This window comes from Aythya ferina, assembly GCF_964211825.1.
Source record: "Aythya ferina genome assembly, chromosome: Z".
NCBI lineage: Eukaryota > Metazoa > Chordata > Aves > Anseriformes > Anatidae > Aythya > Aythya ferina.
In genome coordinates, this window is record NC_140299.1 from 60,899,047 (window position 1) to 60,925,508 (window position 26,462).

The 26,462-nt window shown below is 41.5% G+C and overlaps 2 protein-coding genes across 2 annotated transcripts in view; both read left to right on the forward strand.

Moving 5' to 3' along the window:
* Positions 1-1,620: 1,620 nt before the first annotated feature.
* On the forward strand, positions 1,621-4,395 carry LOC311427549 (uncharacterized protein). Its single transcript, XM_084504982.1, has 5 exons — positions 1,621-2,193; positions 2,318-2,454; positions 3,049-3,108; positions 3,858-3,995; positions 4,097-4,395. The coding sequence occupies exons 1-5, from the start codon at positions 2,178-2,180 to the stop codon at positions 4,211-4,213; spliced, it is 468 nt and encodes a 155-aa protein (XP_084361108.1). The 5' UTR covers positions 1,621-2,177; the 3' UTR covers positions 4,214-4,395.
* A 413-nt stretch (positions 4,396-4,808) lies between these two features.
* The window catches only part of WDR36 (WD repeat domain 36), a gene marked incomplete at its 5' end in the record, with an annotated part of 32,330 nt that continues 10,676 nt past the window's right edge, over positions 4,809-26,462 (forward strand). The window contains 16 exons of the mRNA XM_084504652.1: positions 4,809-4,976; positions 5,674-5,701; positions 8,467-8,567; positions 8,921-9,038; positions 9,957-10,089; positions 11,702-11,756; positions 12,597-12,729; positions 14,347-14,522; positions 15,089-15,209; positions 17,512-17,577; positions 18,541-18,624; positions 20,148-20,302; positions 21,422-21,536; positions 22,804-22,969; positions 23,242-23,350; positions 24,104-24,183. Coding sequence (XP_084360778.1) covers positions 4,809-4,976; positions 5,674-5,701; positions 8,467-8,567; positions 8,921-9,038; positions 9,957-10,089; positions 11,702-11,756; positions 12,597-12,729; positions 14,347-14,522; positions 15,089-15,209; positions 17,512-17,577; positions 18,541-18,624; positions 20,148-20,302; positions 21,422-21,536; positions 22,804-22,969; positions 23,242-23,350; positions 24,104-24,183 — 1,808 coding nt within the window. The remainder of the gene's footprint in view (positions 4,977-5,673; positions 5,702-8,466; positions 8,568-8,920; positions 9,039-9,956; positions 10,090-11,701; positions 11,757-12,596; positions 12,730-14,346; positions 14,523-15,088; positions 15,210-17,511; positions 17,578-18,540; positions 18,625-20,147; positions 20,303-21,421; positions 21,537-22,803; positions 22,970-23,241; positions 23,351-24,103; positions 24,184-26,462) is intronic.

The following is a 26,462-nucleotide window of genomic DNA, read 5'->3' on the forward strand; positions in this document are numbered from 1 at the left end:
TTCTCATTTGCTGATCTGATTATGTTGCCAGAGGCTGCTGCAGCTTTGCTCTGCTCTTAACTGCAGAGACACACATGCCGGAGATAAAACCATGTGCATATTAGTAGTGATGGAAGACAATTTGAGCCCAGTATTGCTTGTATTAAAACCGAAACAAGCTGTAAGCTTGAACTATTCCCAAGACTACTGCACCATGTTTAGAAAGGGCAAATAAGCACCTTTATTTATTAACAGGTTTATTGTGTTTATCTGATTATAAAAGAGAAATAAACAGTGGAAAGTAACAAATACGATTTTCTTGGTCCTGAATTGCATCCTTAGATGAGCATTACACTGACTTCATGGCAGGAGCAGGCTCTTTGTCAGTTACGCTGCTGGCTTTCATGAGTATTACAGAAAAAGTATGCCTAAAAGTGAATTCCTTTACGTTAGGTTGCACATTCATTTGTGATGCTGTAAAATGAGAAATACAAAGCTATTTAGAGAAATTGAATGTTATCAGTTTATTAACTGATAACTTATTAAAGTTTATTAAAGCTGATTAACAGAGTCAGACAAGAAGTCCTAGAGCAAGGTGAAGGCACACGAGTTTGCAAGTTAATAAAAAGCCCAATAGCTTCTGGAATAGGTGAACAAGACATCCTTTAGGGAAATGGGGTCGTGTTGGTTTGCTTGGCAGCTCTGGGAGAGCGTGAAACACAGGTATCCCAACAGATGTGCACAGTGCCAGCTGGCGAAAGACTAGGCACGGCTGGTTTCATGAAAAGGCAAAACTCTTGGTGTGTGCTGCCTGCATTTGGGTCTCGGCAGCACGGTTCCCAAATGGTGGCCCCTCTCTCAGGTGCCCCCTGAGCGCTGCCGAGCCTCAGCGCACCTGCTTTGCACCCCGGTGCGCACAACAGATTTTAGGATGGCGACTTGCAGACGTGGACTTTCACGGGGATTAGGTTTATCCCCGCACCTCTACGAGCGGTGGCACACAGCCACGCTTTGATCCGGCCATCTCGGGTCCCCCACGGCCAGGCCAGAGCCCTGCACCCCCTGCCCGCTCCCAGACTGGGCAGGGAGGGAGGCAGCAGCCGTCGGGGCTGCGGGGAGAGGGGCGGGAAGAAGACGAGAGGGAGGGCACTCCAGCGTGCAGGCACGACACGGGGATTAGTTGTTTTTGGCCCATCCCCGGCTCCGAGGGCCAAAAAAAATGCCCTCCCTCCCACGGCGGTGGCAGTCCTCTTGGGTTTCCCTGATGAGTCACTCCGGAGAGGCATTCCCCGAGAAAAAAAAAAAAAAAAAAAAAAAAAAAAAGGCTTTACCCGAAACTGAGATAATGCTGCCTCTAAACCCTCCGCCGCGGTGCCCTCGGCTGGCACCGCTCCCGCCGCGGTGCTGCCGGTGGGCATCCCGGGGCACTTTCCCTGACGGAAAGGATGACCAGGAGCAATCCCACCCCCCAAAAGCAGAAAACACCTGCACGGGCTGCCCGCCCCTCTCCCCGACCGGGGTCCCGAGCCCGCCGGGTGCCCCCGGGGGCGCGCATCCCGCAGCGTGCGAGGGAGAAAGGTCTCCCCGGGGGAGGCGGCTGGGAAGGGAGAAAGGGGGAAAAGGGCTAGGACAGAGGAGGAACAGGGCCAGGCAAGACGGGAAAAAGCTCTAGGCGAGACGGGGAAACGAGCGCTCGCCAGCATCGCGAAGCGATGCGCTGAAACGTGCCGCCGGGAGCACATCGCGGCGGGCGTGAGCGCCTGCCCCGGGCGGTCCCCCCGCGTCGTGTGTCGCTTGAGCGACAATATCGCGACAGCCAGCCCTGGAGGTGGGCTCCTCGCTGCTGCTGGCGGCGTTGTCCCCACTCGTTTCGGGCGGGACCGGCTGCTGTGGAGTGTTTTTTTGTTTTGTTTTGTTTTGTGTTTTTTTTTTTTTTTTTTCCGCTTTTGTTTGTTTGGGTTAGGATTTAGATGCTGCGGTCGGTTGTTATTTATTATCCCGTGTTTCTTTTCGGATCGGTGACACAGCTTCGAGTCTGAATATTTATTATTTAGGGTTCTGGAAAGAGGTGCATGAGACGTCCCAATGAGCCCCGGTTATGGAATTGGAAACCATCATTTCCGTAGGCGTACAGGTACATATATGAAGCCAGCAACGATCTGAAGCCCAGCAGGAGAAAAACAACGTGTAAAGACACCATGGATAATCACAAGGGTAACCAACCAGTTTTTCTAGTGCTCCCGAGGCACCGGCATCCCTCTCTTCAGATCTGTCCTCCGTGCCCTGTCGGGTCACGTAGCGGTGCAGGAGAATTAACCTCTGGCTTTTTCTTACGCAGTCTTTTGTGGCTTCATCATCTTTCTTCAGATCGCCGACTTATCGTGGGAGTCCGCCTACAATTTCAGCCTCTGTAACCACGACGAGATACGAGAGGATCTCCTAAACGTTTTGGATGTGTACATGACCTTAAACGAGGTTGGTGGTTTCTCTGGTGGCATCGGAGGGAAACTCGGGACGGCACTGCCTCCACGATTTTATCCTTGACCGCCGGCAGCTACTTTCTGAAAATCTCGATTAGCAAGCCGGGAGTTGGCTAGTTTAGTAAGCCGGTGCATGTGAACAGGACGGGGAAATTATCTCCTACTCTCCTCCTCCTCCGGCGACCTCCCTAAAAGTGTGCGCTGAAGCTGGGACTGGCAGGGACGGAGAGCAGGAGCCCGGGCGGCTGCTGCCAAAGCGCTACCTGACCCTTCCCGGCGCCTTGCAGACCCCTAGGACTGAAAAGCCGCTTGTGCATTGCCGCGCCGACGGCGAAGACGGTTTCACGGTCGCAAAGGTGATCAGCGGTTTAGAAAAGCCTCGCGGATGGTTTGCGCGCACAGACAGCGCTTAGCAAGGAGACCAGGCTGCGGCTCTGAGGGAGGAGAGCGGGATCCCGGCACCGAGCCCGGCGGCACCGCCTGCCCCCACCGCCCCGCTCCGCTCCCACGGCGGCCCCGGGGTGCGAGCTCCCGCCGTCGAGGGGCGGCGGTGTTAAGGGGCACCCCCCGTTTTGTTGTCTCCCTCCAGGGGCTACAGCTCGATTTTCACACCTGCGAGGACGCGCCCGAGAGGCCGGAGCAGTCCGAGGTTCGCCAGGGTGAACGCAGCCCCCCCGACGGCTAGGTGGCATTCCCTTTCCGTGAAAAAAAAAAAAAAAAAAAAAAAAAAAAAAGGCGAAAGCACACCAAAAAAAAGGGGGGGGGGAAGGGGGGGGGGAGAGGGAATGGGGGAGAGAGAGGATGGGGGAAAGAGCATGAAGGGGGGTGAGAAAGGGAGGGAAAGAAAGGGAAGGGAAAAAAGGGAAGGGAAGAATGGGAAGGGATGAAAAGGAAGGTGAGAAAGGGATGGCAAAATGGGGAAGGGGAAAGAGGGGGAGGAAAAAGGGAGAAGGAAGGGGGGAGAAGAAAGGAGGGAGAATGAAGGGGGGAAGAAAAGGGTGGGAGGGAAAGAGGAGGAAGGAAAGGGGAGGGAGAAAATGGGGGTGAAGAAAGCGAGGGGAAGAAAGAGGGGAGAACGAAGAGGGGAGAAGGAATGGGGGAGAAGGAAGGGGAGAGAATAAGAGGGCGAGAAAAGGGGAAGAAGCAAGGGCGGAGAAGGGGAAAACGGGGGGCCGAAAGAGGGAGGAGAGGGCGGGGACGGGGAGCAGGGGGGGGACACGAGTGCGCTGGGGGCCGGGGCTGCGCAGGGAGGCGCCGGCGGGGCAGGGCGAGCGGCTGGACGGCTCGACGGCTGCTCGCTGCCGCCCCGCCGGGGCTCGGTGCCCGGTGCCCGGTGCCTGGTGCCCGGTGCGGGGTGCCCGGTGCGGGGTGCGGCCGCTGAGCGCCCTGTGCCCGCAGGAGCGGCTCCGAGCGCAGCGGGAGGGCCGCCTGCTGCAGTGCGTCCTCGACGGGGCGCGGGGCTGCGGCGGCCGGGGGCTGTGGCCCAGCACGCTGCGGGTGGTGCAGCGCAACTGCCGCGGGTACCGCCCGCCTCAGGTGGGTGCTGGGGGCCCGGGATGGGCTGAGCCGAGCCGGGCTGAGCCGAGCCGGGCTGTGCTGAGCCGAGCCGGGCTGTGCTGTGCTGTGCTGTGCTGCAGGGGTGGCGGCGAGGAACGGCGGCGCCCCGCGAGGCCGTGGCCGGAGGAGGGCTGTGCGACGAGGGCAAGGTGCGGGAGCTGCTGGCCGTGTGGAGGAGCTACATGAACCTGGAGTAGGCAGCGCCGGCTTAAAAAAAAAAAAAAAAAAAAAAAAAAAAGTTTATTTTTTTTTAACTTTTTTTTTTTTTTTCCAAAGTATGTGTATTTTTATTTTTATTTTAATGTACATGTGTCCTTTGTACGTTTTCTTATTTTAATTTTTTCGTTTTCCTCCCCCTCCCGACCTACTATTTATTGCTATGCACCCCCCTCCCCTCCCCTCCCCTCCCCTCCCCTCCCCTCCCCTCCCCTCCCCTCCCCTCCCTTCCCCTCTTTCGTCTTTTTTAATTTATTAACGGAAGACACACGCACACACACACAGACGCACACCGCCCCGCCCTCCTCACGACGCCTTTCTTTTTTGTTTTATCAGAATTAAACGCCTTTTTTCCCACCACCCGCCCCGCGGCCCCGGTCTGTGTCTCTGAGCCGGGAGGGGGGAGAAGCTGGGGGGGGGGGGGGGGGAGAGGGGGTGGGCTTAGGGGCGGAACTCATCTCCCGCAGCCGCGGTGTGCCGGGGAGCGCTTTGCGCGTGGCACGGCCCGGCGCCCCGCGTGCCCGGCCGGAAGCCTGGGGACGCTTCCTGGCGGCCAGCGGCGGGCGCGTGCGGCAGATGGCGGCGGGCGGCGGGGGCGGCGGGGGCGGCGGCGGGGGGCTCTTCGCCGGGTTCCGCGCCCTCGGCCGCTACTCGGGCCACGTCCCGCACGTCCTGCGCTACCACGGCCGGCACCGCGAGTTCTACGTGGCCACGGCCGTGGGGCGCAGCGTGCACACCTACAACGTGAGTGCGGCGCCGGGGGGGGCGGCGGCGGGACCGGGGGGGAGACCGGGCCGGGCAGGGCCGGGCCGCCCGCTGAGGCGTCGCCCCGCCGGGCTCCGCACCTGCAGGAGCCTTCCCGTGGCCCTGCTGCCCCCCTCTGCCCTCTGTGTCCCTATAAAACCTGTTTTTTTGTCACTATAAAGCCTTTTCTTGCCACTTTAAAAGCATTTTCATTATATCGGGGCTATAACAAAACTGGATCATGAGTTTACGTTGATCAGCAGGTCACAGACTGCATGCAGCGGGTGGATTGGCTTATTGCTGGCTTCTTAGTGGTAGCTTTTGTCCGTCATGAACTGAGGCAAATTAATAACATCAGGTGCTTGTGGTGGAAATGATGTAAAACCAGAGGTGAGGTGAACACAAGCCTCCCCAGGCCTTGCAGGTTATCTAAACATGTGCTTAGCTTCACGTGCATTAAGGTAAAAGCTTCCCGGCGTGGTGTCTCTCAGCATGTATTGTCCCCTCCCTTCTGATCTGCTGCCTGTGGGTCCCCGTGTAGATGCTGTTTTAAGATAAAGTAAATATGGTTTTCTTTCATGTAAGACGTGCAAATTCCTAGTTGCAGCTAGGCTGGCTCCTTGACTGTTGAATTTCTGTTTACTGCAGATTCAGTTTGACATCGCTAAAAATGCCATTTTAATGTCCTTTTTTGCAGGTGAAGAAGCTCGGGATCGTTGCTGTCAGTAAGTATGCATGGATCGTTCATTCTTCTTTCCTGAACTGTAGCTGCGCCCGGGTCTCAGATCAAAAGGGGAAACTGGGTGCTGAAGGTGTCCCTGGAAGAGTGGATCTCAATTTAGAAACAGGGTTGCTGTTACGACTGTGATTTAGTTCTCTAACCTGGTGAGCCTCCTGTTTTTGTCACCGTGTTCATCCAGAAGCAGCCATAGGCATTAAAGGAACAAGCAGGGGTCAAAGTTCACTTTTTGATCACTTTTTGTTGTCTTTATGGCTACTAGAAGGTAGCCATAAAGGCTAGCTAAAGGCCTTGGCCACCATAAAGGAGGTAGCCAAGTCCTTCCTTACAGAAGATAGATGTATAATTGCAGGATCAGAGCTGCTGTAGATGATACTAAAAGTCCCCATGGCATTAAAAGATTGTCTGGACTGCTGGGGACAAAAGGTGTTAATCAATGGCTTGACATCCAGTTTGGTGCTAGTAATGTGACAAAGCACCCGCGGTGTCAGTGGCATGTCCCCATGTTGTTCAGTGCCTTCATCAGCATCCTGAGGTTCAGTCCGTGGAGCTGTTGCAAAATACCTGGACTGGGCCCACAGAAACCCTGCAGTGTTCATGAAGGGCAAGCAGAGGATTCTGCACCTGGGACAGCACAACAAGCTGGGAACTGACTGCCTGCATGGCACCCTGCTGGAAAGTAGCTCAGGTGGTGCTGCTGCCAGGCTGAACGTGGGCCAGCGATGGAGTCACCATGAGTAAAAACAAGCCCTGTTCTGAGCTATGCTAGGAAGACAGCCAGCAGCACAGGGAAGGCTGCTCTTGCCCTGTACTTCGCTCTGGTGAGACCACACCTGGACTACAACACCCAGCTTGTGTGTTTTCGTCCTACAGCTCTCCCTTTTCCTTCAGGAGGGATGCTGAGGAACATGACCCAAGAAGGGGCATTGAAGTAAATAAATCTGCTCTGTCTGGTGAGGGATAAAATACAAGGTGACCAAGAACTACCCTATTACCTGAAAGGTAGTTACAAAAGCATCAGTTGGATTTGTGGTGGGTAGTAGTAGATGGCATAACAAGGGGCAATAGGCACAGATTGCTTCAAAAGGTCAGACTGGAGGTTGGGAAAGATGTCTGTGACTAAAAGAAAACTGTGGTACAGCATCAATATCGAGAGATTCCCCTCCACAGAAGTTCTCAACACTCAGCTGGTCGTAGTTGCAGTTAACCTGAGTGGTGATAGTCCAGCTTTGGGAAGAGCTGAGCAGGAGGGTGAACTAGATGACTTCCAAAGATCCCATCCAGCCAACAGTTAGATGATTCAGTGACTCAAATGCTGTAGACCACAAAGTTCTCACACAGATTTCATAAAACCAAATATTTTTCAGTAATAGTTGACGCCATAATTTGGAGAACCGCCCATCACAAAGCTGTGACTAGATTTAGAAGCAGTGAACACTTGCAGCTATAAGCAAATAAGTGTAACTTCTGTTTTTCAATTGCATAGCCTGTGAAATCTTTTTCGGTGGGCTGTGCCTTCTAATAGACATAGTCATTTAAGCTTTTCCTGAGACTGTGATATTAAAATACAAATCCAGATATATTAAAATGCAGAATCGTGATTGAGAAAATAAATGATGTGCATCTCTGTGTGCTGGTGTTGGCCTATTGACGTTTTGTGGTTGGTGCTCTGAACTTTTTCAAGAGGGTTTGTCTAAAACAGTCTTGGTCTAAGCAGCCTGGCTCACAGCCTACGTGGAGTACCAGATTTCTGTAACCCGATGACGTGCCTAAGTCACTTCGCAGGTATTGTGGGAAGTTGTCTAGTGTTCAAACAAATGAAACCTCTTATAGAATGCAACCTTGTTTATTTTCTTAATACTTCCAGTTAAAGTTCCATAGCAGTGCAGCTAAGTTCAAGATTCTTTGTCTGATAATAATTCAAAGTACAAAGCAACATTGGCAGAAGGGATGCTACATGATCACATAATTCACCTGCATCACAGGCAAACTCCTCTGGTGACTGATTTTTCATCTGGAGTTTCTCTTTAGATTTGGGAAGTGCTGCAATTTGTGATCCGTGTTTCTCTGTTCAACAAACTTAAGAATATTTTTCTGTAGAGTATTTTTTTCAGGTTTCTAGCAAGTAGAACCACAACAGCTTCCTCTCAGAAGCCTTTGGAGCTTAAGCTTTTTTTTTTTCATTTGAGTTTGTAAAGTAGTTGATCACAATCCTCAATACTCTTTCAGAACCAGTCAGTAGGTGGGAAGTGAGATACGTTCTTAAAGCAGTAAATTGTCTGTCTCTTCAACTGTGATTAGAATAACCAGATGCAGGAGTGGGTCACTGGCTTCTGTAAACCAGCAAGTTTGCAGAAGACTTAAACTAACAGGCATTGCTATCTCTGAGCTTTTGGTTTATTATCTGTTTACAGTCCAGTAGGCTGTGGGCTCTGACAATCTGTAGAAGTGTTATTTTGTAAACTTTGAAGAAGCTAACATGTGCCTTTACTTGCAGTGATAATTCAGTAATTAATGAATTGCTGTCTTTTCAAAGAACCACGTTGTGATTTATCAATGTAGCACTTATCTTGTTACCAACCGTGATATGCACCGTGGTACTTGCATTCATCTGAAATTATTGTGTTCTTACAGAAATGCATACAAGAGAACGGTTTTATTGGTATGTCACCATGCTAAACAGACATGTTGTCAGACTTTATCTTTTGTTATGGCTATGAAACCTGTTTAACTTTTCTGTTTGATTAACAGGCAATGCTTTGCTTCAAGACATCACTTGTTTGGCAGCGGACCGAATGTTGATATTTGCTTCATACGGTGACGTTTTCCATGCTGTTGCCAGGAACAAAGAGGTTTTTATCAGTTTACTTATTAATTAGTACTACAAAACAGTTGTGTAGCGTTTGTCTTCTAGATAGTTGGTTCTCTACAGACTTGTACTTCCGTAACTGTTAATTACCTTCAATTCTAGAAACGCTGTTTTACTATAGAAGGGGGAGCATAAAACAGGAGGGTATAAGAACAGCTTTGGTGATGTCTGACTCATTTTTTATGCATTAATTGTAATAGTTAAATAAGTACTTAAAAATCAATTTGTTGTTAATTCGTGTATAGACGATTAAACTAAATACTTTAAAGTATTACGTTAACGTGCTATGCTACCCAAACGGTTTGTATTGAAAACTTTTCTACTTTGAAATTACAGGTAGTTCATACCTATAAAGGTCACAAGGCAAGAATACACCTTCTGCAGCCTTTTGGTGATCATGTCATCTCTGTGGATGTTGCTAATGTTCTTATTGTTTGGGACATACAGTCAGAAGGTGAGAGACAGTTTTTGTTATTGCTACTGTTCTGTGGAATAGGACTGTTAAACACTCAGTCATTTGTAAGAAGTATTTTAAGCACATGTTAGGAAGTTTTTTATTCTTTGAAAAAAAAAAAAAATCCTTATATAATGGTTTTACCGAAACAGTAACTTGAGGTCATCGTCTAGCAATAATTTGTCATGAACTGATTCTGCACCACGTGTAGATACTCTGTAATGTTTTGTGTAGGTGTAAAGAAATCTTGCAGATAAATCACATATTAATGTTCCATTCTTTGGGGTAAAGACTGTGATACAGCAGCTCTGTCAGCATCTCCTAAATCCTATAAGTCCTTGATGTTTATCAGTCTGTGTAAGAGTAAGTTTTAATTAATAATCTTGTGATTGTGTCAGCAGCATCTTGTGCCAGTGAACAGTGCCTTATGGAATCCTGTTTCAGTGGCCTTGGGTGTTTTTTTTTTCTTTAGAAAGTATTCTCAGACTGATGTTGGCCAATGTCATTCCCTGCTTACTAGCTCTCCAAGTGTCTGTAGACAGGCTTTAGCGATTTGAAGTTGCTATAACAAACTAAAGGTATGCTAATCAAATGAGGTGTTTTGCTCAGGCAGGAGCCTGAGTCCTTCAGAAAGATACAAATCACTACAGCTCTGCCAGCATTGTTGTGCTAGGTAGGTTCATAGGGGAGAAAAAACATACCTTCAAGCAAACAGATGTTATAAAATAAACAAGGTTAGCCTGTCCTGTTACAGATTAGCTAATCCTTTAATGGAAGAAACACCAATTGTAGGATTAGTGCAGAATAAATGTTCTTGTGCCTTTTACATTTGCCAAAGGATAACAAGCCTGCCAATTTTCAGGGGTAGCCATGCTAACATTGTTTTTTTGTTTTGTTTTGTTTTGTTTTTTTCTGCAGAGGAGTATCTTCAAGTGGTTTTTGATAAAGCTACTTTTGCGGTTTCTGCAATTTTGCATCCCAGCACCTATTTGAATAAAATTCTCCTTGGGAGTGAGCAAGGGGGCTTGCAGCTGTGGAATATAAGATCCAAGTAAGATTCTTATTATCTTAGGTATACTTCATGCTCCAAGTAGTTTCGTATACGTCAACTAATATTTTTAACTATGGCAGCATTTGAACATGGAATATTTTACTGAGTACTTTGGCATAAGTTATTGCTTGGTCTGCCTCCAGCAATAAAGAATGTTGCTGTTCCCTGCATGCTGATGTTGTTCAAATTACATGTTGTTTACTGTCTCTGCAGAATGTCAGGGATTGTTCGAGAATTCTTTTTATCAAGTTACTTTTTTTTAGTTTCTTGGAATCACATAGCTTTCCCATGAAAATAATTAAAATGATAGTAAAAGCATGTTCAGGCCTCCTGCATCAGCTCTTCCAAGTGTAATTTTTCTGGTTGGTGCTGGTCCAAGGAACTGCTGGCAGGTGGTGTGGAGGTAATTAGTGTTTGATACTTAGACTTAAGAAAGAGGTGTGTAGACATGTAGTTGTCTCTGAGTGTATCCCAGTAGAGCACTGTCCATAATGACAGTATTTCATGCTTACCATGATTAACTGCTTTCTAACTCATTAAAGGTAGAGGGAGGTTCACTGTTGCCATGTATTAATGTGCATACTGCAAATAAGTGTTAGGTTGCATAGTTCAGTGTTTTATTCTCGTAAGTACCATATACTTACAGTGAAAGTACAGCTAACTTTTTGCTTCACGTTCAAATGTTTTGGAAACGCAGTATATGCTATATAAATCAGGAAGTAGAAATAACCTAAAAAATACAGAAAAGCAAATGTCTGCACTCATACTACTTTTGCGTCTTTAATGCACATCACAGCTTCTAGGATGCAATATATCCTAGATGTTAAACCTCTTTTAGATCTCTTAGTTTCTTCCTTAACTGTATGAGAATTTATAGACATGTTACTGCTCTTTTGACAACATGGCTAAGATAAGTAATTTCTATTTTCTGTTGTTTGTTCCCTAAAACAAAAAAAAATATTTTGTGGATAGGCGTTGGCACGATTAGATAAAAACTAAATTGTTGAACTGAGGAGGAATACTGATAATCTCTGTCAAGAGAAGAAAGTTAGGGATGGAAGTAGAAGGCTGCTAGCCATCTTTTAAGAATGATAATCATTATCTGTGGTGATAGAATAATTTTTCAATTATGTGTTTATAATTTCACCCTTATTAAGCATGACTAATTTGGCTTGATGTTTTGGCCGTTTATGTTCTTGAAAGAAACAAGATGTGTGTACTTGTAGTACGAGGAAGTGCCTTCATGTAAGGGAGTTACTCTGGAGGAAGACTGGCTTCCTATGTTGATCTTATGAAGAGGCGTATTTAAAGCAGAAACACATGCAACTGACATGGAATAGGTTGTATTCTCTATTGCATTATGTGATTGTGTCACCTTTGAAGTATTAAAGTGTGACGCTAACTTTTTCAAATGAAAATGTACTGTAAGTTTTATTCTGAACCTTATTTATCAGTATTTTTTTTCCTCTTAAAAGGTGTGTAAGGACATTTTTTTTGTTGTTGTTGTTGTTTTGTTTTTTTTGTTTGTTTTTTTGTGTAAATGCATGTAAAACACACATTTTGATGTGGAAAATCCTGAAAAGTTATAATTGATTTATCTTTTGTTTTCCAGCAAACTCTTGTATTCATTTCCAGGATGGGGCTTAGGGGTCACAACTCTTGAACAAGTTAGTATGTTTTTTTTAATCTTATTTTCTTATACAACTGGTGAAGTATAGCAAACAAAACACTGTCATTTAAAATTGCAGCAATAAAAATGACTTGTCTTCGCTCAAGTCAAACTAAAAATCCTCTTGAACATACTAGATGAAGAGACGTAGACTTGAAGGCTAATTACATAGCCTTCCTCTAGTCCCAGTTCTTCCATGTTTAGCATCTTAGCCATTTTGTGCTCATTATTCTGTAGTCTGTATTCAATTAATTACATAACTAATTAATAGAAAGTAATTGTTTGCAAATTGTAGGTATATCGTGCGACTTTTGTGATGCTGGCAGTTTCTTGCTGTTTATTTTTATTTTTATTTTTTTTTACTTCAGAGGTTAATAAAATGTGGGTTTTGCTGAGTCAACAGAAGATTTTTGTTTGTTTGTTTGTTTTGTTTTTTGTTTTCTAGATATAAAAAATAATTAAAACTTGGTGGTAGTGGTTAAAGTATTGGTAACAGCTTTGAAAATGATCTTTAGTCATCTGGGTAAAACTTTTAAATACATGCATGTGACAGGGTGCATAATGGTCTACCAGAAATGTTTTTCCAAGGAGTTCTAACTAATGGAAATTGAATTGTTGTGTTCTGTGAAGAGGAGGTGCAAAATCTTGCAGCTCTTTTTTATTGGTTTAGATTTACCATATGTTCAATTTCAGTTATGGAAGTGTAGATAGAGGATATCATGAGATACCTTTGTTTCTACACTATTTGTTCTTAGATGCAGTGTTTTGTATGTACTGCTATTAATAGGGTAGTGGCCAGCTTTTTTCACTTCCAGTTGTCTTTCAATATTTCCTGCAGGCCCCAGCTGTGGATGTCGTTGCAGTTGGTCTTGTATCTGGTCATATCATTGTACATAATATTAAGTTTGATGAAACTCTTATGAAATTTCAACAAGACTGGGGCCCCATCACAGCAATATCTTTTCGTACAGGTACGTCTTTTGAAAATACATATAAAATAACTAAAACTAAATGGAAGTTGGGAAAATGTTTTAAAAAAGCATTTGTGAACCGAAGTTTGGGATGAGAATTTCAGTTTTCAAAGGCTGTGGGTAATCTAGAAAAACTATCAAAGAGTAAGGGAGATTAGGCTTATTTCATAGCACTTTCCCATGTACGAACTCAGTGCACAGGAGATATGCGCAGGCATACAATACTTTTCTTTAAAGAAAAATAAGCCTGTTATTTATGTGCCAAGAGCTAATGCCTCTCATAATTATTATTATTTTTAATTATTTTAATTATTATTAATTATTTTCATAATTATCGGAGTTACTGCAGAGTAATCAGTACCCTAAGTTCGTATCCAAATGTATTGTCAAATTTGTTGTCTAGTGTCCTCCCAAGGAAGACAAGTTAGAATGTTAATACTTGGGCCACAACTGAATGGCTCTTTCAGAGGAACACTATATTAACTTTTTGTGTGTGTGTGTCCAGTGAACACATACTAAATACTCAAGCTAGTTACTGTAGCACTGATCTTGCCTACAGGCTGTGATGCTGAATCTAGTCAGTCATATCAATAGAGAAGCATGCAAACCTTAACAGCATGTGCATTGATGCAAAGCCTGCTGATGAGAGATGCTCCTGGAGAGACTTGATTGAAGTGCAGAGAGCGTTTTTGTTTCAGCCATTTAACTCAAAATATTAGTAGAGTTAAGTAACTTAACTTGCCTGCTTGAACATGCAGCTTCACACTCTCTCCAATCTCTCTCTAATCTGTCTCTCTCCTGTCTTTATGGTTAGGAAATGTAAATGTAACCTGGTTCTTATGAATTCATATACTTATTGCAGTCTTTGCGTTCTTCATTTAAATGAAATGTTCTTCATTTAAATGAGAATGAACTTGGCAAATTTCCATACTGGTGAAGAAATTCCCATACCACAGAAGAAAACTCTAGTCCTGTTTTGGATGTCCTTGAAGTGTGCAGTTGTCATTTGAAGCTGTGCTTTTATTTTATTAGGCCTGAAAGATTAGTTTCCAGTTATGCAGGAAACAGCAGAGTTTTATCTTGACACGATGAGAGTTAAACATACTTACTAGAGTATTTGTCGTATGTTTTTAGAAGTTAGTGTGACGTGTTTGTTTCCTTAATAATAGACAGGACACAAGAAGTAGAACAAAAACTAGAAATCCCTTGAAATTAGAATTTTAATTATTACTTAGAGTGATTGAATAAAGATGTCATCAACTTTCATGTGCTGAAGTGTGAAGGCTTACAAGTTTGGGGAGGAACCTGAGATAGAAAGTAATGTCTTAAAAAATGTTGCAGGTCAAGGTCTTGTGGGCTTTCCAGCCTTGGTTGCTGAACTTAGATATATTTGGTTGTGTAATCATCAATTTATAAGTCACCTTTGTGTAGCTTCAAGTTTGAAATATTAGGATATTTCAGATAGAACACCATATCTTGATAATGTTTTTTTCTCCTTTGGTTTTGATCTTTTTTTTTTTTTTTTTTTTTTGGCATCAGTTTTAAGATGTACAAAGTTTGTAAGGAACTGATGAACTGAAAGTCAAGACGCAAATCTCTTAAATTTTGTTTGAGCAGATGGACACCCAGTAATGGCAGCTGGTAGCCCTGTTGGACACATTGCTTTGTGGGATTTAGAAGAGAAAAAACTTATTAGTCAAATGCGAAATGCCCATTCCACAGCGATAGCTGGTATGTCGTTTGTCCCTGGAGAGCCACTTCTTATTACTAATGGTGCTGATAATGCTATAAGGGTAAGTTATAATAGCTGCTGCTCTTTGCTGTAGTGTTTTTGTTTTTTTCTCCTACAATCCTTTGAAGTGTAAATGTGTACTCTAATTTAAAGTAGCAGTTTACAAATGAAACAAATACAATGAAACTAAAATTACTGAAATTGCTGGCTCTCAGCCAATTTGTTAGTGGAGAAACTTATGGTTTTGCTGCCATGATGTAGTTTCCATTATTGCTTCATGGTAACCTTGAGGAGTAAAGCTTTGGATCCATGCATCCCAAACCAGTTACTAACTTAAGTCATGATCTATTTCAGTTTTTGTGTAATATTCTGTGTTGTGAACTGTTGCAGTTGATAAATGTCCCTGGTGTTTTGCATTCTTTGATCTGGTGGAGGGGCATAATGAACAGTGGAGAGCAATTTGCTGCTGCATTGTAAACCTCCAGAGTTTTAGTGTCAAATGTGAAAGCCATTATGTGAGGTTTGCTCTACCAGTTTCCACTTTACCCTGTTCCCCTGCCAAGAATTTTAGTTGTTGGCACAGCAATGTTCAACACCTTCATTTTTCTGCTTTTCTTGGGGAGGCAGGTATGGATTTTTGATGGACCTGGTGGCACAGGTCGTGTGTTGAGAAGTCGAATGGGACATAGTGCACCACCAACAAAAATCAGATACCATGGACAAAATGGAGAGCAAATTCTCAGTGCAGGTATGAATTCTCATTTTTATTCTCCAGTATGACTTCCTGTTGTTATAAAGAAAACATCCCAAGCTTACATCAGTAAAACAAAAAACTGTAACAGATACTATGGATAAAAACATAGTTATGAAACATGAAACTATAACAGAGGACAAAAATAGGAAACAATGCATTTTGTAACTTAGAGGAGCCAATCCACTTCTCTCAAGTTTGAGCAAGCACTGTGGATTATGACTTCTTTGTAATTTGTTACAGTTTAGTTGTATCTAGATTATATCTTCCCAAGGTCACTTGGTACCAAGATACTAATGTAAAAAGTTTGTGACTACCCTTCCTTAGAAACTAACATATTTAGAATCAATTAATAGTCCTTAATTTCCTTAATGGCCTAGTTCAGAATGTTTTGTGGCCCAGAGCACTTCAAAAATGGAATAAGAGACACATCAGTTAATCTTTAATCACTCTGAAATAATTAAATTGTCTACATGAGCAACACTTGAAAACATTACGTTTTGATGAATGTTACGTTAATATGGCCCAGCAATACACTGGTATACCAGCTTTGGCCCCCGCTGTATACATGACATTAACATCCTGGAAAAATCCAACATAGAGCCACGAAGATGATTCAGGGACAGGAGCACCTCTTCTGTGAGGAGAGGCTGGCACAACTGCGACTGTTTAGCCAAGAAAGGAGAAGGGGGCTCAAACTGGAGCACAGGAGCTTCTATCCAGACATGAGGAAGCACTTCTTTACTGTATGAGCACTGGAGCAGGTTGCCCAGAAATGCTGTGGGTTCTCCCTTGGAGATCTTTAAAAGACATCTGTATGTGGTCTTAGGCAGCCTGCTCTAGGTGGCCCTGCTTGAGCAGGGTGGGTGGACAAGGTGGCTTCTGGAGGTTCCTTCCAACCTCAACCATTCTGTGCTAAAATTTGTTGCTGATTGTCCAACTACGTAACTTGTACTTGAGTAGCTAGTTACCTGACTGTAGCTCAGCTCAGTCTGGATTAGCCACTGTAACAATTGCGTTGCTTAACAAATCCTCATGTTTGTTATTTTATTTCACTGTTTTGTTAACTATACTGAAAAATATGGAATGAACACAGCGGCAAGGTCTGAGGTCTCAAGCTTTGAGATCTGATTTTTCTGCAGTGTAAAGGGACTGACTCTCTTCATTCCTTTCTGAAACAGTGCTAAAACTTCATGCAACAAAAATGAGATTGCAGTGCCTTTCAAGTGCTACTGTTTTCTCTAGACAGGCTTCCCTACAAATACACAATAAAAATTCACTAACGTCCATGGCTTCATCCTGCTTGATGTTCCCAGTTCACAGTACATTTGTCCTGGCTCCCATGCAAAAGAATCTTTTTTTCTTTGCAGTGTATTGCTTCTGAATTTTTCTGCCTTGTAGAGGCTTTTTGTTACTCCTTCTACAATACACAAGTCAAGGTGCTTGAGTTTTGTGTTCAGTGTCTTTCAGATTGTTTAAGTTCACTTTGAATAATTTTCTGTTTCCATACTTGTTTTCCTAATAACCATGTTCTGTGATTCTTCTGACCTTTAAATATAGTGCCTTTGATTTTATGTGTGTTGTACAGTTATGTTTTCTGTTAATTCTTAATTCTGCCTTGTCCGTGTCATCCCCACAAAGTTTTTGGATCTGAATGTTTCAAAATTGAGTCTTCCGTCCCTCTTCTAAATTAAATCCCTCTAAACACTGTGAACAATGGATACCAGATGGAGTAGGGAAGCCCCATTAGTGTCCTGGTCTGCAGGAGGGATGGAGAACTCAGCCTGTACCATTTGTGTTTGGTTAACTTATGTGTAGTTCTTAGCCAGCCATGGCATGTATTGGGTAGAGAGAGAATAAGAAAAGAATATTGTAATTGGTGAGAGTAGTATGTAGTTATGGGAAAGTTAAGGAGGTACTGTGAAGTTACTTGAAGAACATAGTGTATATATGGTAGTAACGACAGAAAGCTGGAAACAGCTAGATATTGTGGTGGAGAAAGTAGGGGACACAGTAATTGAACGTGGAGAAGATAATTTAAAAAAAAAAAAACTGTCATTTTCTGTGTGTATAAAGTAGTAGGAATTGGAATATAGGCCATAGAAAAACTGTGTTCCATTAGTTCCAGTAGTTATAATTTACCTGTATTTTTTCTTAGATCAGAATTTTTATTAAATTATTATGGTGTTCTGAGATTTCTGAGAGTTTATCTTCTGCTTTTCTTGTTCAGATAGCTTATGAGTAAATAGAAAGTTGGTTTGTTTTCACCCTTGAGTGATTTCTGCTAATGTTTTGTCAGGTCAAGATGGAACGTTGCAATCTTTTTCAACAGTGCACGAAAGATTCAATAAAAGTTTAGGACGTGGTAAGTATTTCAGTGAAAGTACCAATATTGATGAAAAAACTGCAAATGTATTTATGTAAACACATGTGACAGCATTAGGTAGGTCTTGTTTTCACTTTAACTGTTATATAAAAATTATTCACCTCATCTGCTCTTCAAACTCAGTCCTCCTGATGTATAAATTAAACTCTCAGAAGTATTTGGCTGGTTGAATACTTGGAAAACTAATTTATGTAGCCTACAAGGAGTATTATTTCACTGTGGGAAATGTTGGGCATGATTTTTATATTAAAAATATATAACTTAAGTGACATTTATCGTGTTTCATTTTAACTCCTTTTCTCCCCATTCATTTTCCTTTTCTGTTTAATACGCTAAATTAATACAGTTCATTCAGATTTCTTGGCTTCAGTTTCTCTGATACGTTGTAAAGTGTCATTTAAAAAAAAAAAATCTACACACTGCCACACTTAAGGGATATTTTCATTGTTCCTGTAGAGTGAGGCTCAGAGAGACTGAGATAATTCTTATTTTTAAATTTCTGTATATAGTTTTATACATATTTAAATAGACAGACGTAGATTAATTGGATGGTTATGTCCTTCAGGCATAAATTTAAAATTCCTGAGTCTTTGGATACTGAAATTGCTGAGTGTTGTATATTGCTTTATATAGTCATGTCTGTATGACCACACCTTTTTTTGTGATGATGGATCTCTGCCTGAGGAAGTCAACACAACATCCCGGAACAAATGAGTTGAGTAGTATATTTGTGAATATATTAGGGTAACAATTAGCTCAACCTCACATGGATTTTGACAGGAACTCTGCTAATCTTCTTAGCTTTTCAGACTCTACTGCTATGTAAATATAAGTCAAAATTTTCAAAGTTTTATAGGAACTTTACATGTAGTAAATAATCTATTTTAAACCAATAAGATCAGATCATGAGGTTGAGACACTTACTTGCTTTTTTATTTTAAGGTTCAATTAACAAAAAGAAATCAAAAAAGAAGGGTCTTCAGCATGATACAATGGCACTTCCACCGATTACAGCCTTTGCTTCAGGTAAGTAGTACTTGTGTGATATCACAGAATCACAGAATCACAGAACTTTCTAGGTTGGAAGAGACCTCAAGGTCATCGATAGAACTTGTCACATCTTCATCATACCTTTTAACCCTTTTAAAGACACAAGTGTATTGAAAGATGGTGCTGTTTTGCGAAGAAATTGCTGAGATTATGGCCCTTCATGAGCAATAAAATGACATTTTACCTGCTCAATTCCATTCTTAATTCAAAAAAGAGCATTTCATTTCAAACATCTTCAGGTTCAACCAGCTGTTGGCTTGAAAATCTCCAATAGGGGAGCTAGTATCTTCTGGCATTTGTGGTACTTGAGGCTGGAGAACCAGCAGGAAGATCTCTGTCAGCTAAGGAATGCTTAGTTGTAGCAGCTGATTTTTTGATCTGCCCGTTTCTCTGTTAGTTCTCAAAGAAAAAATTCAGTTATTTAGTTCATTTGTGATTCAGTGAACCTAACTTTTTGAAGCAGAATTGCAGTTATCTTTGCCTTATCAAAATTGACTTCTTCAAATGAAGCTCCTCCTCTTCAGATTTCAGGTTTTTATCGTAAATGCAGCTATTCTTTTGTCTTCCAACCATGGTTCAATGTTTTGTGTTTTGAGCAGTTTGAATTTACAATTTTGTGTAGCCCTCTTACTAAATATAGTTGTTATATTTTGCACAGTTCAATGGTACGTACTTGTTGCAGAAAGATGTATATGTGTATGTGCATTTTTTTAATGTATGTTAGATGTTCTGCTTGATAAATTTAAGGTATTAGAGTACCTTAGGTATGTTTGGGGGTACAAGAAAACTGATAAAAGTACATTTTGCTTAGTGTTTCTTCTTTGTTGCTATATTGTCTTCCATAGCTAGGGTGAATTGGCTTGTTCCTGGTTACTTTATTCTTTAAAGTTATAGAATTACTCAATTGCAAGATCTAAAAAGTTTTTTTCACATATTAATTCCAGAAAAAAATGCAAATTTACTTGTTATTTAGAAGTCCATATGATTGGTCATATTATCAGAACTTTGTTACCATAACAAGTAAGTTTTTGAAGAAAGGTTTTTCCACAAACATAGAAAAAACTTCCACTATGTGATGCAGATGTAGCTTTTAAACCCTGCTCTAAGTGGATAAACTAGTGGCTTTTAACTGCTTCAGCAGATTAAGAAAAGATTAGGATACTCATCTGGAAATAGGTACAGCTTGAACAATTTAACCAAACCATTTATGTTTAAATATGCTTTTCAAACCACATAGGCTCAAATATTTAAAGATGTGAAATGTGACAAACCAGAAAAACGTGTGTGGTTTTGTTAGCATTTTAGTTTTAATAGCACATGCATAACAGTTTGCCAGGCATTTTTTTCCTAAATGATAACCCTTTATCTGTCCAGTAAGAACACTAAATGTAAACCGTTTTGCCTAAAGGTATTTTAAAATACTATTTCTTACGATATCAGAAAAAGCTTATTTGATTGAATGCTTTTTTTCTGAAACAAACGTGTGTGTTGCATTGCAGAAGTGGCACATCAAAGTGACTGGGATGGTATTGTTGCCTGTCATCAAGGGTATATAACCTGTACAACCTGGAACTATCAGAAAACTTCTATGGGAATTCATAAACTGAGGCCAGAAGAATTTAGCAAAAACAAGCCTGTTGATATATATGCAACAGTAAGTTTATCTATAATAATATCAGGATTATGGTATATGCTGTCTTGATTTTGTACAGAAACAATATTTATAATGAAAAAACATTATCTAGCGGTGTTTTAGTTGCTTTGCAGAGTTCTTTCCAATCGCTCAGTGTGTCCTGCTGTTTAGTAATGTTATTAAGAGAAATGCTGCATATGTATTTTTTTCTTTAAGCATACCATTTAGCTGAAGATTCAATTTTTCAAGCTCAGATGGTTAAATGGTTTATATTTACCAAGGTTTTCTCATAATGACTTAAATTCGACTGTATGCCTTTTTATATACTTGTGCTGTGAATACAAATTGCTGAAGATGCTTTTTTTTTTTCCTGGCAATATTGAAAAGTGTATTTTCAAATTGCAGACAGGATAGTCTCTTCAAAATGCTTTGCAACTTGAGCTGGCCACCATGAGAGCCAAGCAGTCAATAAAAGAAATAAATGCTTACTGAGGGTTTACCAGTTTTCAGTACAAGTAGTTTCTGTGGCACATGTAGCTCGTGTGCTATGTGTTCATAGTACTAATTTATCTGAGGGTAAATTTTGTATTTATAACATTATGCTTAGCAGTTAAGTGGTAGGTCAGTTCAGCTGTAAATACCTGCTTTCTCCTAATGGATTCTTTGTCTTTCTAAAGACGTTAGACCATTTTCTCTCACTACTTAAGCTCTGTGTGAATTTAGCCTGTTCTGGGGTGCCATCAGCAGTACTGGTATTCAAGCAGAGTGGCAGTAGGTATGCTTGGTCCATATGTTAGGTACTGAAATCATGGATGCCTTGATTATTTAAGTTACTCATTTAGATTACGACTTTTGATGTTGCTAGGTATATTTCTGAATGAAAACGTCACCAAGGCAGTATTTCATTATCCTTAATAAGCATCCACTGCCTTATTTACTTGCAGATTTGCTTATTTTAATATTTCCTCTATACTTTTTAGAGGTGTAATCTGTTGTTCATTCCATGGAGCTTTCCTTGAAGTTTAATAAAAACATACAGTATTTTGCATTCCTGTTGTACATTATTTATCTTCTAACAATTTTTCTAATGAGATATACATTTTAAGAATTGTTTTCATAATTGTTTTTTTCCCCTCAAAGGCTGTTGACATTACCAGCTGTGGGAACTTCGCTGTAATTGGGATGTCAACAGGACGGGTAGATGTATATAACATGCAATCTGGTCTTCACAGAGGGTGCTATGGCAAAGAAAGAGGTAGGAATTTCTAAAGTATTTACTTGAACAGCAGAACAGCAACAATTTAGTATTCTGTCATCTGAGGAATCTAACATACTTTCCGATTTGAATTTGGGAATGAGTCCTTTCCTTTTTCGTAACTACTGTGTACTGTCCTAGCTTGTACTGTGATCAGCAGTAATTTGAGACCTACTCTGAAGGACATCCCACCTACTTTTAATAGCTGTGACATTAGCATCTGTTTCATTTTAATCAGCGTAACTTTGGCAGTTACCAATATGTTTAGCACTAAAATGAGACCCTGAGGTCTCATTTGGTACTTGGCTTCTTGTTATACTGTTCTTTCTCAGAGGTAGTTTCACATGTTTCTTGTGCCCTGCTTAAAAATGAAAGAATACTTTGTATACACAGGAAATGGAAATTTGTAAGAAATTCCCGATCTTTGCAAATACTTTTATCTAATTACCCAGCTGCAAACTTCAGACTTTATGTGAATAATGGTGTTCATCTCCTTCCAGTGGTTGTGCACATATATATTGCATGTCATGTGTATTTGCTGCTGCTTTGTAAATCTGCAATTTATAGTAGGGCCCTTATAGTCTGATGGTTTTAGTTGTAGAAGCAAAGAGTCCTGATGAATTTTCAAACCTTGACAGGATGCTAAAAGCCATCTAACTTGGGAAATCTGAAGCAGTTTCTTACAATATCATTATTCCTTGGTAGTGAGATCAGTTCTATAAGCTTGGTTACTGGCCAGTAACCATAGGCATAGAATAAGAAATAAAATTTATCCAAAAACAGATAAGCTCCTCTTTATAATGCAGTATGAAGTTGTCTGGGGGGCGTGGTGGAACAGACTTTTGGCAAGATCTGAAGCTGTAAATTCTGTGTGAAGTGGTCAAGTTCCTTGGAAAAAATCCTTAAATGATACAAAAAAAAAAAAAGTCCCTTAAGTTTAATGTTCAAAAAAGTCTCCCAAACTGAAAACCTAATCTTCAGCCTCAACGATGCACAACTTTTGTGTTATTTGAATTTGTTATGTATTCCTAGATGCTTACTTGAATACAAGTTAGTTTGGTGTATTTGGTTTCTGTACTGATAAAATAAACAAAGACTTTACAATTCAACTGGTCTTGTCAGGTCACTTTGGAATTGTTTGTCACATGCTTATGGCTTATTTTATGTAGTTAAGCAGAGACAAACAGAACAGCATTCAGCAGTATGCTGATTTCTAAACTGTGTTTCAAGTCTGAAATAAAACTTTCTTTTTCCCTTTGATTTGCAGCACATGAGGGGTCCATAAGGGGGTTAGCAGTGGATGGATTAAACCAGCTGACAATCACAGCTGGTAGTGAAGGGTTAATTAAATTTTGGAAGTTCAAAACTAAAGATCTAGTTCACTCCACTGATCTTTCATCTTCTCCAAGTGGAATTCTGCTTCACAGAGACAGGTAAGAAACCAAAGGTATTTCATACGCATATTGTTTTGCTGCGCCTATAAAAGTGTAGGATCACAAATTTTCTAATGAAACTTAAGTTTTTGATGCTTGAAGTACAACAGACTGCTAGTTGTACGAGAAGTAGTGCTAGTCTGAAGGAGTGTGTAAACTGATTTCCCTGAGATTATTTCAGGGTAATGATATTTTTGGAGCAAGGTTATTGATGTTTTCCTTTTTTTAATCTCTGAGTATTCATGGTCATATATGCTATTTATTTTTGGCAGTGGTATTCTGGGAATTGCCTTTGATGACTTCAGTATTAGTGTTTTCGATATAGAAACCAGGAAGATTGTCAGGAAGTTCTCAGGACACCATGGACGGATTAATGACATGGTAATTGTTAACTCACTTACTGTAATAGGTGATGTATGCATGTGCTAAATTCATTTTAAAGAGGATGGAATTCTTTACATATATGCAGTCACTGATTATTTTATTCAGTGATGAACAGTGAAATAGTTTGGCCACATTCGTTTTCAAGTTAAAATATATCATGTTCAAACGGCAGTGTATTTTTAATGTAGTTTGGGGTTTTACTATAGTCATCCAAGAAGCTACTTTTGGGTTTAACAAAATAAAGCATTAGAAATAACGGAAGTCAAGTTGAGCATAACATTGCACTACAGTCCTAAACTGCACATGTACAAAAAATAAACCAGGTAAATACATAGCATGAACAGATCTGAGATTATACCACACACTGATATTTACTTATTAACATCTTGTGTAATTGTGCTTTGCATTGTTCATGAAAATAATTCATTTTTAGCTTCTGATTTAGTTTTTAGTGCTAGGAAGTATTTGATTTCTTCAGTTTTATGTTAAGTGTTTTCTGTTGTTAATGTAAAAATGAGGACCAAAATGCTTTCACTTGAAGTTATATGTAACCTCTGTCAGTATATTTAGACTTGTTCTGAAATAGCTTCTGTTTTTGTCCTTTTCCCTCTTTAATAAGGTGTTGTCAGTTTTGTTACTATGGCCAGACTATTTCATCATGATCTTAGGGAGCAATCTAATTTTCAACTGTGTAAAAGAGAACTTCCTGACTTGTCAGTTGTCATACTTAAATTTAGTATTTTATTTTAGACTTTCAGTCCTGATGGTCGCTGGCTAATAACTTCATCAATGGACTGTACCATTAAGACTTGGGACCTTCCATCTGGATGGTGAGTCAATTGAAAAAGCTATAGCAAAACTTTTTGTAGTTTGATTTCTGTCTCTTAAATGGTAAAAAATCATTCTTGCTTGATTATGTCACCAAACTGTACTATATGATACTCAAAGTTATACGTGGGGAAAGAGCACAGTATCCAGTATATTAATTGTGTGCGATGCTAGCAGTCACAGAATTGTAGAACAGCTTTGAAATGGCCTTTTAAGATCCTACCTTTCATGGAAAAGGTAGCCTAGACAGGATAATTTAGCACCCTGACCAGTTTCATCTTGAAAATCTACAGCAATGACCTCCTGGGGAGGTCGTTACAGTAACTGTTCTCACTGTTAAAAATGTCATCCATCAAGATAAAACATCTCCCGGTGCTACTTGTACCTTTTGTCCCTGGTCTTCTTCATGTGGCTTTGTACAAAGGGAGAGACTTCTTCTTCTTCCTATCCTCTCTAAGTACTGGAGTGAGGTGCCCAAGAGCCTTCCTTTCTCCAGGGTAGAAAGGCCTTGTTCTTTCCCTTTACTCAAAGGTCAAGTGCTCCAGTCCTTTGGTCATCTCCATAGCCCTCCTTTGGACCTTCTGCATCTGTCCGTGTCTTTCTTGAACTGTTGGAATCAGAACTTGGCACAGTACTCCAGGGGCGGCCTAAGAAGGACTGAGTAGAGTATGATCCCCTCTATCTCTACTAATGATGCCACTGCAGGTGCAGCCTGATCTGATCCAATTGGCCTTTGTTTCCGTAGCAGCACACTGCTGACTCGTGCTCAGCTTGATGTCTGCCAGGACTCCCAGGTCCCTTTCAGCAATCCTGTTCTTCAGCCACATAGATCCTAACCTGTTTCGGGATCTTTGGTTATGTCATTCCACATGCAAGACCTTGCACTTCTATTCATTAAAACTCAGACAGTTCTTGCTTGCCTACTGTGGCAGTCTGTCCAGGTCCCTTTGTAAGGTGGCTCTTCATTTTGATAGGTCCACATCACCCACCTGGTTTACTATCATTAGCATGGTTGGTGTAGGTGCTTTCAATCCTGTTGTCCAGATCATTTATCTTCTAAACAGCACGGAGGCTAGAATCAATCACCAGGGGACCTGGCTTGTGACAGGCTGCCTGCCCAAGCTACAACAATTGATCACCACATTGTGATTGTAGCTTGTTGGCCAATTTCCTACCTGTCTCACAGACCACCCAGCTAGTTTGTATCTTCCCTTTTTGGCTAGAAGGCTGTCGTAAGCATTGTGGAGTGCTTTGTTGAAGTCCAGGTAATTAATATCCACTGCTCTTGTTGTAGAAAGTGTCCAGGTTAGTCAGGCATGATTTGCCTTTGGTAAATCTAGATCTGTGTTGTCTATTCCCAGTCATCTGCTTCAATTGGCTTGCAACAGTTCCTAGGAGGACTCCTTCCTTCACTTTCCCAAGGACTGCAGTAAGACAAGTAAGAGGGCCCATACTTTCCTGGGCCCTCTTTCAGGACCTTCGTGTGGATGTGTATTTGCCTTCTTCCAATCATCAAGGACATCCTCTGATTTCCACTTTTCAAAGATCATGGATGGGTGTTGCAACTATGTCAGGCACTTTTCTTAAAACCCTGCCAGTTTCATTTCTTGTGGAACCTTAATCTTTCTGACTGCATCTCTGCATGTCCTAGCAAGGCTCTTGTCCTTGATGAGTATTTGGCTGCCTTTCCATAGCTGGTATGCTTCTTTTTTTTTTTTTTTTTTTTCCTTTTAAGCATACCCAAAAGCTGGTCAGTAAACCAGGACAGTCTCTTGTTCTGTCTTCTTCTTTTCCCATTGCCAGAGATGGATGGTTCTTCTGCCTCCAGGATGCTGTTCTTGAATAACAAGTCATCTTGGTTTGTGAGCAGTAAATAGAGTGGTGTACTGTTCCTAGTCACGTCCAGCATTAGTGGCAGGAAGTAGTCCTTAGTACATTCCAGGAACCAGACAACTTGTTCACTGCTATGTTATTTTCCAAATGAATGTCCAAGTAATGGAAATCACCCAAGTGGACTGGGTTTTGTGCCCTTTTTTTGGGAATACACATTAGTAGTGTCTTGAAGATATGATGAAATCTGGAGTTGTCATATAAGTATGAATAAGTGTGAATTTTTCTGGAAGTAGCTCCTTAATCTAAATGGAAAGAGGTTGCCTAAAGTGAATGCTTTCTGATATGCTGAAGGATTAATCCATTTTGTTTTCTGAATAGAGCCCATTCTCACTCACGTTCACTTTAACATATGATACGCTTTGCTTCAGAACTGCAAGAAGTTCTGATC

Coding starts and splice junctions, on each gene's coding strand:
- LOC311427549 (XM_084504982.1), top strand. Junction 2,455..3,048: donor TGTACATGACCTTAAACGAG/GTTGGTGGTTTC, acceptor GTCTCCCTCCAG/GGGCTACAGCTCGATTTTCA. Junction 3,996..4,096: donor GCGGGTACCGCCCGCCTCAG/GTGGGTGCTGGG, acceptor GCTGTGCTGCAG/GGGTGGCGGCGAGGAACGGC.